The sequence below is a fragment of the Mercenaria mercenaria genome, chromosome 2 (assembly GCF_021730395.1).
Source record: "Mercenaria mercenaria strain notata chromosome 2, MADL_Memer_1, whole genome shotgun sequence".
NCBI lineage: Eukaryota > Metazoa > Mollusca > Bivalvia > Venerida > Veneridae > Mercenaria > Mercenaria mercenaria.
In genome coordinates, this window is record NC_069362.1 from 33,476,365 (window position 1) to 33,489,949 (window position 13,585).

The 13,585-nt window shown below is 36.1% G+C and overlaps 2 protein-coding genes across 4 annotated transcripts in view; one reads left to right on the forward strand and one right to left on the reverse strand.

Annotated features, from left to right (window-relative positions):
* The window catches only part of LOC123563669 (NADPH:adrenodoxin oxidoreductase, mitochondrial-like), a 38,620-nt gene that overhangs the window by 12,061 nt on the left and 12,974 nt on the right, over positions 1 to 13,585 (reverse strand). For all 3 annotated transcript variants that reach the window (XM_053534553.1, XM_045356601.2, XM_053534546.1), the window contains exons 5-7: positions 13,212 to 13,256; positions 12,281 to 12,349; positions 10,588 to 10,689 (exon numbers count right to left, since the gene is read on the reverse strand). In XM_053534553.1, the coding sequence (XP_053390528.1) occupies positions 10,588 to 10,689; positions 12,281 to 12,349; positions 13,212 to 13,256 (216 nt within the window). The remainder of the gene's footprint in view (positions 1 to 10,587; positions 10,690 to 12,280; positions 12,350 to 13,211; positions 13,257 to 13,585) is intronic.
* LOC123563668 (uncharacterized) lies at positions 3,881 to 9,108 on the forward strand. The gene is made up of 2 exons (XM_045356600.2): positions 3,881 to 3,981; positions 7,118 to 9,108. Exon 2 carries the CDS (start codon positions 7,145 to 7,147, stop codon positions 8,783 to 8,785), a length of 1,641 nt encoding a protein of 546 aa, XP_045212535.2. The 5' UTR covers positions 3,881 to 3,981; positions 7,118 to 7,144; the 3' UTR covers positions 8,786 to 9,108.

Sequence of the window (13,585 nt, forward strand, 5' to 3'; positions counted from 1 at the left end):
TAATTATAAAGTATGTATTGGTCAAGAAAGAAGGAAAATCTTTATTGCTTAGGTGGCCCTGGTTTGATTCATAACTCAAACATATTTTACATTCATTCTGAAGAGGACTTTACACTGATGCTACAAGTTTGATAACAATCTATTAAGCCATTCATGAGCTGAAGTTGTTTTGTTTTTTTATTTTTCATTTTGTAAATCTAATAACTAAAGGAGGCTGAGTGCACCCACTGGAAAAAAATCAAGAGATGACCTTCTAATGATACTACAGACCAAGTTTCATAAAGATCCATCGATCAGATGAACAACTACACATGCTCTATAACAGTTCCCTAACGTTTTATGATTCTAGGTCAAACACTTCTTGAGATATATGGGACACAAACTTTAAGGCCCTTTAAGCATAATTTTGAGAAAGTCAAGTGCCCCAACTCTTGGCTCATTGGGGAAAATCTAAAACAAAACCCCAGGTGCACAGTTTCACATGCTGAATAATGTTTCTGTAAGGTTTAATGACTCTAAGTCAAACATTTTTGGAGATACATGCAACTCAAACTTTAATGCCCTCTTAGCTCAGTTGGTAAGAGCATTGGTCTACCGATCGCGGGGTCGTGAGTTCAATCCTAGGGCGGGGCATATGTTCTCCGTGACTATTTGATAAGCTACATTGTGTCTGAAATCATTAGTACTTCACCTCTGATTCATGTGGTGAAGTTGGCAGTTACTTGCAGAGAAAAAGTTTTTACTGGTACAGAATCCAGGAACACTGGTTAGGGTAACTGCCCCCGTTACATGACTGGAATACTGTTGAAAAACGATGGTAAACCCAAAACAAACAAACTCTTTATTCAATGTGTAAAAAAAACCTCTTAATTAATATTTCTTACAATATAATGATGAAGACAGAATTTGCACACTACAGATTTTTTTCGAATTTCTTGAAGACGTTATTTCCAAGTACCCCAATCTCATGATCAGGGGAGATTTCAATCTACAAAATCATGACGACACCAACACAAATTCTGAATTCAACAGTTGTTTATGTGCTATGGGGTTGAAAACAACATGTAAAATTTCCCAACCAAGTGTTCGGTCAGAGTCTTTGATCTTGTGATCACAGAGGTCGAAAATGGTGTTGAACTTATCTCATGGAACCCGGCCCTTTTCTTATCCGACCATCGTGTAGTAAAAGTCATTACTTTAAGTGAAAAAGGAAAACATCATCAGCAAGTCTATTACTTACCGGAACCCTTTAATGACATAAATGACTCAGATTTTGCTAGTGGGCCTTGCTGATTTAAAATTGAAAGTGATTCAATTGAGACATATGTTGACATTTCCAAGATGAAATGAAAAATATCATTGACAAGCACGCTCCTTTAAAAGAGAAAACTATTATTTGTCGAAATCCCGAAACCATGGTTTAATGGGGGATATCCGCCACTTAAACAAATTCTGCGCAAATCCGAACGTTTGTGGAGGGTACCCAAAAATCCCACAGGACTATGAAATTTTCAAGAACTGCTCCCTTTAATAAATATCACCATGAAATGAAACTAGAAAAACCAGAGAAACTCTTAAGCCAAAAAGTGCTCGAATACAAAGGTGATTCCAAAAACTTTACAAATTTGTGACAGATCTCACCGGCGGCAAGTCGGAGAATCCAATGCCTGTTGTTGAAAATGAAAATACGCTAACTGACAAAATTTTCGACTTTTCATGGGAAAAAATTCAGAAAAAACGGGACAGCTTAAAAAGATTTTGGAAAACTATAAACCATCAATGAGAAATGTGCCGGAATTTTGGAAAATTTGATGAACTTAGTGAGGATGAAGTTAGAAAACTCATTAACCAGTTTACAAACAAAGTCGTGTGAAATTGATGTTATTCCAACAAAAGTGTTGAAGGGTCATATTTAAACGAGCTCCCCCAATTATAACTAGACTAGTGAATCTTTCATTTACTCAAGGGATCTTCCCAGTGCAAATGGAAACAGCAATAGTTAGACCCCTGTTAAAAAAAGCTGGTCTCGAACTTTTATTTCAAACTATAGGCCAGTGAGGCAACTTATCATTCTTGTCCAAATTGATAGAGAAAGCAGCACTGTACTTACTTAATAAAACATGTAAATGAACATAATCTCCTTCCGAAAATCAGTCCGCATACAGGCAACATCATTCGTGCGAATCGGCTTATTGAGACTTATCCATGACATCTGGACGCTATGGAACATCAAGAAGTGACTGCATGATAGCATTAGACCTTAGTGCAGCTTTGATACGGTAGATCACGATATTCTTTTGGACGTTTTGAAATGTCAGTATGGTGTCTCTGGTGTTGCATTGGACTGGGTTGAACTCATATCTGAGGCCACGAGCTGCGCGTGAGTGGAATCAAACAGTGTCATCAGCACGTGAGGGTTACGTGTATGTCCCCCAGGAAGCTGTTTTAGGGCCGTGGCTCTATCTCACGTACGCAGGAACGATTTTTGACATTGTTCCCCCGTCCATTTCCGTCTTTGGCTTTGCCGACGACCACACCGCAAGCACACGTTTTAAGCCCGAACCATCCCCTCGAGGCTAAATCCATTGTGAAATAGAGGAGTTTTCTACAGATTCAAATGAGTGGATGAAAAGTAACAAACTAAAAATGAATTCCTCAAAACTGAACATATTGCCTTTGGAAGTGGCCCCTCAGTTGAATAAGTTAAACATTCACGAGATAGATATTGTGGTGATTTAAAAACAAGAGACAGAGTAACATCAGGATTTGGGGGGCCTATTTGGACGAAACTTTTAACTTTTAAAGAGCATATAAAATAAAATGTAGAACGGGGAATGTTGAATTTTTTTCCGAATCAAAACATTCGCAAATATTTGACTCAGGATGCAACTGAAAACCTTAGTGCTAAACGCTGGTTATTTCGCATTTAGACTACTGTAATGTTTATTTATAAAGGTATTTCTGATTGTGACATCGCAAAACTGCAACGCATTCAAAATATGTGTGCGAAGTTAGTTCTGAATCGTAGAAGAAGAGACAGTTTCAAGCAGGGGGACTCTACATTTTCACTGGCTGGCCGATCAAAGCCAGAATAAACTTTAAGATCTTGACGTACATGTTCAATTGCCATGTTGGAAATGCGCCTGCATAATTTGATTGAACTCTTAACACCGAAAATCCCCCAGCGCTCCCTCAGATCCTCGGAGTCATCAGTTTACTGTTACCATCGTCCCTTCAACAAGCGAAAAACTTTAGTGATAAAGCTTTGTACTATAGGGCCAAAGTTGTGGAACAATTTGCCGTTGAACATCGAACAAAGTTTCTCAATTGACTGCTTTAGGAAAAGGTTGAAAACGCATTTCTTCAGAGACTACTTTGCATTATTCTAAGTTTGACTGAGTTTTTAAACAATGATGCTGGTGACAGTGATAGAAATTTAATGTTTGTCTGTGATAATTGTATTTAGTAATATTTTAAAATATAGTATTATCATTGACTTTAAATTAATAATTGCTATTTTGATTCGTTTTAATTAATCTTATTTAAAATATTTTATATTTAATATTTTATTTCAACTTGTATTGTAAAACGCCATTGAATATGTTTTAAATGTAGAAATAGGCGTTTAAGCAAATAAACCAGTTTCAGTTTCAGTTTCAGTTTACACTAAAATATTATATTCTCATCATTTTTAAATTATATAGAACTGTTTTAAAACTGTTTTATATTTTGCCTTAAATGGGGGAAACATGCTGCTTTAATCAAAAACACATACTGAATAAGGCATTAGTCTATTCAGCATAATATGTATAAAATATAAATGAATATATAGCATAAAGAACACATGATATCGATATTTCAAAGTCACATGATCCAGTTTAAACTATATATATAGCTCTTATTCATGCTTAACAGACATGATTTTACCCACACCATTTATTATTAGCTAGAGATAAACACTAAAATAATTTTTGTTTACAGGTAAGAGATATTTTATACATCAATTTTATATCTTGATTTTAATTTATACCATTGTGATAAAATTTAAACTGTTGTATTACATGTATATATTAACAAAGAATGGTATTTTTTTCAAGATATCCGAAAACACAAGTTTTAATATCAATTCTTGCTTTAACAATTTAAATATTTGTGAAGATGTGTAAACAATATTAACTTTTAAGTTTATTTTACTGATATCTTTTTTAGTTTCACATGTTCTGAAGTCGTGACAGTGTAAAATGTAAATCATCAAAATAATGAATATTTATAAACATGGGAACTTTTTTCACAACTAATTTTTTGGTCTATTCATTGACATGTCCACATCATTTGGGTTTTTTTTTCATGAATTTCTGCTTTTAAATTATTGTACATCAATCTAAAATCTTCAGGGCTGGCAGTTAAAACTTTTTTAATTTTCAACTTACAGCCAAAAATGTATTATTTCCTATGCAATATTGGCGTAAATCACTATTTACAAAAAAAAAATTCCGAAGTTATGAAAATGTTTGTTGTATGCTAACTAAGATATCCTGAAAGTGTTTTAAGAATACATCAAAAACATAAAGCCATAACACTGTTTGATATCCAAAACACTGAATTCTATCACTGAACATACCATATCAAAATTGTTTAATTGATAATTAATTAAAAACGAATCAAGTTAAAAAGGTCCTAGAACCACCCTCGAAGATCTTAAGACTGGTGCATAACAGAAATGATATTGTCCACCTTTTAAAGACAATTCAATCAAAAGGTAACAATAAACTGCCTAAGAAAACTTGATAGTACTAATTTTTTATAAAACATAAAAGAATTAACAGATACAGACATCATGAGTTATTTGAACAGATGAAGTCCACTAAAGCAAAAAAATAATTCACTGAATACTAAAGGTATCAATATAATTTCAACTCAAATAAACACAATGTGTATATGTCCTGTAGGGAAGACCAACAGTTTTCTGCTAAATTCTGCGGGTCAACTTTTACTAATACTTTTACTATCTTTTGTCTAAAATATATACAAGTTATTATTATTATTATTATACCACATTTACATAGCGCCTTTTCATGGTCAATTTCACGTTCAAAGGTCCTTTACATAGTTCAAATGCAGCCACACAGGGCGCATAATTCATCCTCTACTAGTACAGACACAGAGCGATCTGACAGAGGGACAGAGTGAGACAAAGCCCCCACGACAGAGAGATCAGAAATCAGATACAGGCTTGTCCGGCTAACTTAGCCTAGCTCGTTGCGAATAGACAGCCTGGTTCTTTAACGTGCCCAGTGTATAGCACTGATACATGCAAGGATTGCCTGGGTTCCTGACCAGTACACCTTTAGTTGGGTGGGAAACACTGAAAAGCGTTTCTGAAAATTCCTGAGTAGCTGCCGGGGATCAAACCCCCGACCTCAGGATTGGAAGGCCAGTGTGCACACCACTGAGCTATCCGATGTATAGCACCGATACACGCAAAGCCTTCTTCCCTGGGAAGAACCAGTACAGGCCTCTAAGTTAGGTGGGAGACACTCAAGAGCATCTCAGTAATTTCCAGTGCCTGGCAATAAAATATGTTTAGAATAAAAAAACTAAATTATGCATGTATGCTTTTACTTAACCTTTAAGCCCGACGCTGGCAGCAAGTGATTCTGCCTTTGCGACTAGTGCAGACCAAAATTAGCCTGCACATCCATGCAGACTGATCATGGTCTGCACTGTTCACTATTCAGTCAGTAAATTTTCAGTGAATAGTAACTGGTATTGCCCAAACTGAATGAAAGACCAGTACATTTTAGAATTTTAGCAGAGTGGTTAAAATGGGTGGGCCGGTGGTCTAGTGGTAACACGCTTGACTGTCAATCCAGAGGTCCGGGGTTCTAATCCCGGTCCAGGCACTGGTAATTTCTGAGATGCTCTTGAGTGTCTCCCACCTAACTTAGAGCCTGTACTGGTTCTTCCCAGGAAAGAAGGCTTTGCGTGTATCGGTGCTATACATCGGGCACGTTAAAGAACCAGACTGTCTATTCGCAAAGAGCTAGACTAAGTTAGTCGGACAAGTCTGTATCTAAAAAGGATTTCTCTCTATCTGTTCTGGGGGCTTTATCTCACTCTGTCCCTCAGGTCAGATTGCTCTGTGTCTGTACCAGTAGAGAATGAATTTGCGCCCTGTGTGGCTGCATTTGCTGTACGTAAAGCATCTTTGAACGTGTTTCTCATGAAAAGGGCGCTATATAAATCTGGTATAATATATAATATATATTAAAATTGACAATCCTAAGCAAAACGTAACGCATGTGATATATAAAGTTACAAGGTATATGTATACCATAAATACCTGCAGATCTTCTCCGACCTGTTCAATTTGCTATTGACATATTGTTACCCCAACAAAAGTAAAAGATTTCACTCTTTAGAATCCAAATATATATATAACAAGAACTGTCCGTTAGACAGCACGCTCAACTTTTCTCAGTGCTTGACCCTGAATTAGAGCTTTGCCAGTAAAAAAAAAATCCAAGTTAAAAAGGGACATAACTCTGTCAAAATTCAAACCAGAGTTATGGGAATTGTGTCTCCTGGTGTAGACTTTGATAGTAAATAACTATTTTGAGTTTCAAGTCAAAAGCTTTAATAGTAACAGAGATATTTGACTTTATCAAAAATGTTGACAAAAAATTCTAAGTTAAGAAGGGGCGTAATTCTGTCGAAATTCATATCAGAGTTATGGGGATTGTTTCTCCTAACGTAGACTTTGATGGTAAATAACTATTTTAAGTTTCAAGTCAATAGCTTTGATAGTAACAGAGATATTTGACTTTATCAAAAACTTTAACCAAAAATTCTAAGTTAAAAAGGGGCATAATTCTGTCAAAATTCAAATCAGAGTTATGGGGATTGTTTCCTCTGGTGAAGACTTTGATAGTAAATAACCATTTTAAGTTTCAAGTCAAAAGCTTTGATAGTAACAGAGATATTTGACTTTATCAAAAACTTTAACCAACGGCGACACCGACGCCGACACTGGGGCGAGTGCAATAGCTCTACTTTTTCTTGGAAAAGTCGAGCTAAAAATAAAAAAATAATATATTTATACCTTCATTATTTACAGTGAAAAAGATTTTACAATAATTTCACCATGACAACACCAGCACCTAGAAGACAAAGGGAGCAGAACTCTGTTTGGCTGTCCCAGATCATAAGGGGAGATAAATCTGTTGAAAATGAGACAAGCATCCAAATAAACTTGTGCAGATTTTCATTTCGTGCTTGCAAGTTGAAAAAAATATCAAATCATTGTACAAAGAAGATGTCTTTACTATCTGAGTGTACTTGTGCATATAAGCATGAATATTTCATGTATGTGAAAGAAGATCGTACAATTGACAACGATATGTTCAATAAAATTATAACTTCTGTCCGGACCGGTCGCTGTCCACATGCATTACCAAACAAATCAACCTCAGAATCGTCTGTAACAGCGAAACATGCCTTTGCTGCCACAGGAAATTCTGACATGATTATGGCAGAAACTACTTTTGTGCCAACATCATGTTTTGGTATAACACCTTACCATGTAGCTGCTGTACACAAGCGAATTTCCGCCATTCAGAAACTGAGTAACATTTACAACTTCTGCACATTACAGTATCCGACAAAAATTGTAGAAAATGAAAATGGAGTAAAGTTTGACTTGATAGCAACAAATGCTTTAAAACTTTGTATTGACAGAGATGATACGTTAACGTTAAAAACAATTCTGGGAGGTGTCACAAATGCCTATCAGTATAATTCGCCCATTCTCTATGCAATACATCAAGGAAAGACAAACCCTCTAGAAGTCCTGTTAACCTCCTACAATGAATATATGAATATTTTCTCCTTGAGACAAGAAGACAGTTTTCAAGGTACACTGTTTGCTGTGTTGAGCAATACACCAGAGACTTTAGCAATAGTTTTAGAAAACCTAAATATTCACACCGCTTTCATTCTCGATGACAATTTCACACTGGCAGACCTGGCACGATCTTTGGGGCATTTAAAGTGTCTTGAAATTCTTGAAAATTGGCAAAAATTGCAAACAGCAAACAATGAACATGATTTGAGTCGAGAAATCAAAGTAGGAGGCAAACATAATGTGGTGTCACCAATATGTACAATATTATTTAAACTTAAATTTCACAACCTTCGTCAATTTAAAACAGTAGAACTGTGCAATGTGCTGGAGAAGCTAGTGAAGCATGGGTATGACATCAACCAACACGGCGAAGGTGGCAAAACTGCTCTACATTATGTGTGTGGTCCAGGTCCTTTCTTTGCCATACGAGTTCATTTCACGTTATTAACACTAGGTGCAGACATAAATGCCAAGGATTCTGCTGGAGAGATACCCTTGTTTCATATTCTTCATGACTTAGAAATCCGGCAATTTTACAAGAAAGACTGTCTTAAATGGTTTATCCGAATGGCTCTCTATCATAACCCAGTAAGGTCTAATGTAAGCCACTGGGGAGCATTGTCTGATCTACATCAGTTCAAAGGTCTTGACAACATCTATGAAGGTCTTTGTGAAGACTTCCTGGAATGTGGTTTTGTACCTAAAGGTAACACAGAAGTGAGACCTCTGCAGAAGATTTGTCGCGACTCTCTCCGGCAGGCATTTCCTGGAACAGGTCTACACAGACTTGTGCAAGAGACAGAAATACCGTCATCTTTCAAAGATTTCATTCTGATGACAAGCAGGTTTGACTGGAAACCCCATCTAGAGCTTCATAAATAAAGGCAGGGGCAGAACCCCCATCTAGAGCTTCATAAATAAAGGCAGGGACAAAACCCACTTCAAGAGCTTGATAATTAGAACTCAGCACGTCTGCTTAAATTTACAAACAGAATAAATTTATGTGTGATAAAAAACAGTATTATACATCTTTAATGCATACTTTCATTCACACAATGTAAACAATTAATGTCTGTTAAAGAAAATACATTGTATTATTTCAAAACTTTAATGTATGTTACTGAAACTCATATTATACCATGAATTTTTGCATCTGTTGCACTATGTTACATATAGTACAGATTAAAGGCAGTTACGAATTTGAATGTTGTCTTTACTCTGAATTTGTCTTTGCTTCAACTTAAATGTCTAAAATCTTGTTGTTGCAAAGGAAAATATTATTATATGAAACTTTTACCAACAAGAAGTTAACTTTCAGGTTTTTTCCCCTTCTATACTAGGGGCCGTTAACACTTAACAGGCCCCCTCCCCTAAGAAAACTTCTTTTAAATCATGCAGTTTTCCCCAAAAATTGACTTTAAATCAGGTTTTTTATTCCGTTTTGCCCAGATACCAAGCTATTTTTTCCCCAAATCACAGGCGTGGGCCCCTTCCCCTCTTGGTAAAGAACAAACCTGCACATACAATTTTTATTTTACTAAAAACAAAACAAGATATACATGTAACTTTTAGCCCAAAGAACTATGACCTTGACCTTTGCCCAAATGATCCAAAAATAAAATGAGTCATATGCTGACCACAGGATAGCATCGTATGAAGTCTGACTGCTGTATGTCCAAGCATTATACATTTATTTATCAAACATTTTCCATCTTTGACATACTGACCCTGAAAACAATGGGGTCATCTACTGACTACAGGCAACCACCCAACAAAGTTTCAAGGCAATAGGCCAAACTATTGACAGCAAACTTCTCTGTCTCTAGGTCTCCGAGACTTTAGCCTTTAATATACCGATCCTTTAAATAACTAGGTCATCTACTAACAACAGGCAATCGTCCTATGAAATCTGACAACTGTAGGCCAGTGTTCCCCATTTATTGATCCAAATCACTGCTATGGAACACGAGGGTTAGGGTAAGGTGCTTGGACACTTCCTATATAAACTTTACAGTTGTTCATTCTAGACATCAAAAATTGTCATGTTTAACACTTCAAAAAGAAGTATCATATACAAACCTCTGCTAAAGTTTATGTGCGCAGTTAAACTAAGTGTAGAGCTAGTCCAGATCTACTCGGTTCTTGTTTAGAACAACAAGGAAAAAGTGAAGGCTTTATACATACAGCCAATATACACAACACAGTCGAAATGTCTGAAAGTCTTATTAATAAACGCCTTGCTACTAATCATTCTATCATTATGCCTAAGATACATTTCACCGACACTGCACAAATCTGACATCGACAAAATGATAGAACTCCAACCTACAACCACTAAAACTATCCACTTCAATGTGTAAGGTTGTTTGTTTCTTTGGTTTAATGCATTTTCAAAGTATCTTAATTAAGCAATGACCATCAGATATGCTTGATTCTATACCAGTAGTCACTGGTTCTCCAGAACTGACAACTTCCTCACATTTATTACAGGGTAAATGACTTCAGACTCACTATCTTGTGCCGAATCATCTCAAAGAACATACGTCAAGTCTGGGGAATCAAACTTACAACCTCTGATTTCAGTCTTATGCTTCACCAAATGGATTAACTGGACAGGCCCTTACACCATCAGTTCTTACCACTAGACAGATGTATCTTAGGTGAAATTCAAGCAATTCACTTACAGCAAGAATGTCAACTGGGGTCAGCAGAATCCTAGCTACATCAAGGGCTACATTTCCATGTCCTAGAACTATGGCTGTGTCTGTGTCAAGGTCAACTGCCAACTGTAAGCAAAGTATTGCATTTCAATAACAAAGTATATCTGACATCATTATAAGTATACACTTAAATTGTGCACTGAATGGAGCTGAGATGGGAATTTATGTAACATGTAAACTTAAAGCAGCTGAAAATAGTTTTAGCCTATCTAAAAATGTTTTCAAGTCATTTTATCTTTCTTTTCTCTAGCCATTTGATTTCAACTGGCCCTTACAAGCATAAAGACATACAAGTGTCTTCTTACCAAAAAGTAAGAATGAGTTTCAATTACACAAATATGCTTTATTCTCTCTGAAGGTAAACTCTGAAGGTAAACTCTGCTGGATCAACTAGCAATTGCTTTTCATGAATATCATATGTCTCTCCGCCCACCGCCCCCACCCCCACCACACACACACACACTTAACATGTACACATTCTAAAATGACACAAATTAAAGACCAAAACATCAGTGAAAATCACTGAACAATAATATTCCAATGATATAAACAACCAGTCTTCATACTGATCACTCCTGTCAAGTTTTGGGAATTCCAAACAGCGGTATAGGAGAAGCAGCACAACAATCTTAAAATATAATCAACTGGACATGCAGATGATATGCACAACTACACTTTACACTGACCACTTATCAGGTTTGGTGAAATTCAGCCCAATGATGTAAGAGAAGTTGCTAAACATAAAGGAGAAAAATAAAGGGCTATAACTCTGCTGAAAATCACTGAACTTGAAAATGCCCTATGACATGCAAGGCAAGTGGTGTGAACACTGTAAAATATGAAGAATCAAGGGCCATAACTCCATTGAAAATCTCCAACAGGCCCCATGTCCATAATATGCATAGCTAGTCTCAGCACTGATAACTCCTGTAAGGTTAGGTGGAAATCTGGCCAATGGTGTAAAAAAAAAAGTTGCTAAATCATCAAAAATTTGACACACAAAGGGCTATAACTCACCCCTACCCAATGTTGGTTCGAGCCGCACTCGGGGCGTAGAATTATTCATGTGAGGAAGCCATCCAGCTGGCATATATAGAAGGTCAGTGGTTCTACCCAGGTGTCTGCCACTGATAAAATAATGCCTTGAGGGCATCTTAAGTCTTCCTCCATCGTAAAAAGCTGGAAAGTCACCATATGAGCTAAATAGACAAAAACCCAACAAAAACAAACTTAATCAATATATCATCAACCGCTGGGTTGAAGACATAGTCATAGATGTTTTCTTTCTAGTTTCATTAATATCATGCTTCACATAAGGATGACATTTGAGCCACACCATGAGAAAAACAACATAGTGCATTTGCAAACAGCTTGCGTATCTGCACAGTCTGGTCAGGATCCATGCTGTTCGCTTTCAAAGCCTACTGCAATTAGAGAAACCGTTAGCGAACAGCATGGATCCAGACCAGCCTGAGCATCTGGGCACTCGGATGTGCAGGCTGGTCTGGATCCATGCTGTTCGCAATTGCACTATGTTGGTTTTCTCATGGTGCAGCTCATTTGTATTGTAGTTTTATTTCTTCTGAGTTTCCAAATAACTTCAAACATTAACTTGCAGTAAACTTCCATCTCCCAATACTTTTATCTTTTCACTTACATTTCTGTCCTCGGGTAAACCGTTGTACCATCCTACAAAGTTTCTGGCTGATATCACATTAGGTAGGTCCTGAATTCAACATAAAACAACATTTTATTCATGTTTTTCAGTGATTCATTGAAATATCAGAGTGAAAAATATCTGATCATATCTCAATGCAAAGCACAAAATCCACAAAAAAATTAGTACCTGACAAATATAAATGATTTCACAGAATGCAGTAAGTTTTTTTCCCCCTTTTAGTTTCTGATCTTCATTTTTTAGGCTGTCATCTGTCTTTCTATAATGTGCTTCACCTCAGATTACTTAACACTTATCTCTATTCAGGACAAGATAATAAAATATCCAGGATTTCAATTGCAATCTAGAGAAAATGTAAGATAAACTAGGACCAAATATCATATAACATGGCCGAACAGTTTTATATAGAAAAGTAAGGCTTTCTCAACAGATATGACACACAAAATAGTAGAATATATATTGAAGATTAGTCTGAAGCTAAATAAAGTTTCCATTCTATATCTAATAACATTCTTTGTAAAACATTTATAAGCAATAAATCTATTACATGTTTTATAGGTAATAAGTCATCAGTATAAAGACATAAATCAACATTTTAATATGAATGTCTCTGTTAAAACACTCTTACGCTACAATGACGTCACGTTAACGTGCGGTGACGTCAATGTTTTTGTTGCGACCAAGAAAGAGCGCTTCTATATTTTATCTACTGTTTTAGATTAAAGGCATATTAGAATCGAAATAATTTATAGCAAAAGAGTGTTTTAACACTATTTATACACTTGAGCAGTAATACGTCATACAAATAATTTCACTCGGGCTGTGCCTTCGTGCAATTATTACGCCCAACCTTGCATATATCGTGTTAAAGCACTCTTTTGCTATAAATTATTTCTTAAATAAAACATACCTCTCCTGGTATTCCAAGCTTTCTGTCATCTTCTGCTCCATATGACTGTAAATGAAAAACAAAGATTGTTTCTGTAAGCAAGTACAGAATGATAAATACTTCTGCATTCTACACAACAACAACAACAACAAAAACTTCTATTTTTTCCAGTCAGGTTAGATTTCTGACATATGTCTCAGTAAGAAATTATGGTACTGCTGATAAAATACATTGTGTCTTTCCCTTTTCTGTTAGATTCAGGAACATTTTCACTGATTCTATGTATTTTTTGTTTGTTTGTTTTGTTTTGGGTTTAACACCATTTTTCAGTTATGTAACAGCAAGCTGTCAACCTAACCAGTGTTCCTGGATTATGTACCAGTACAAACCTGTTC

Bases quoted from the DNA above. Each gene is read 5' to 3' on its own strand.
- LOC123563668 (XM_045356600.2), top strand. From the start codon at position 7,145: ATGACAACACCAGCACCTAGAAGACAAAGGGAGCAGAACTCTGTTTGG.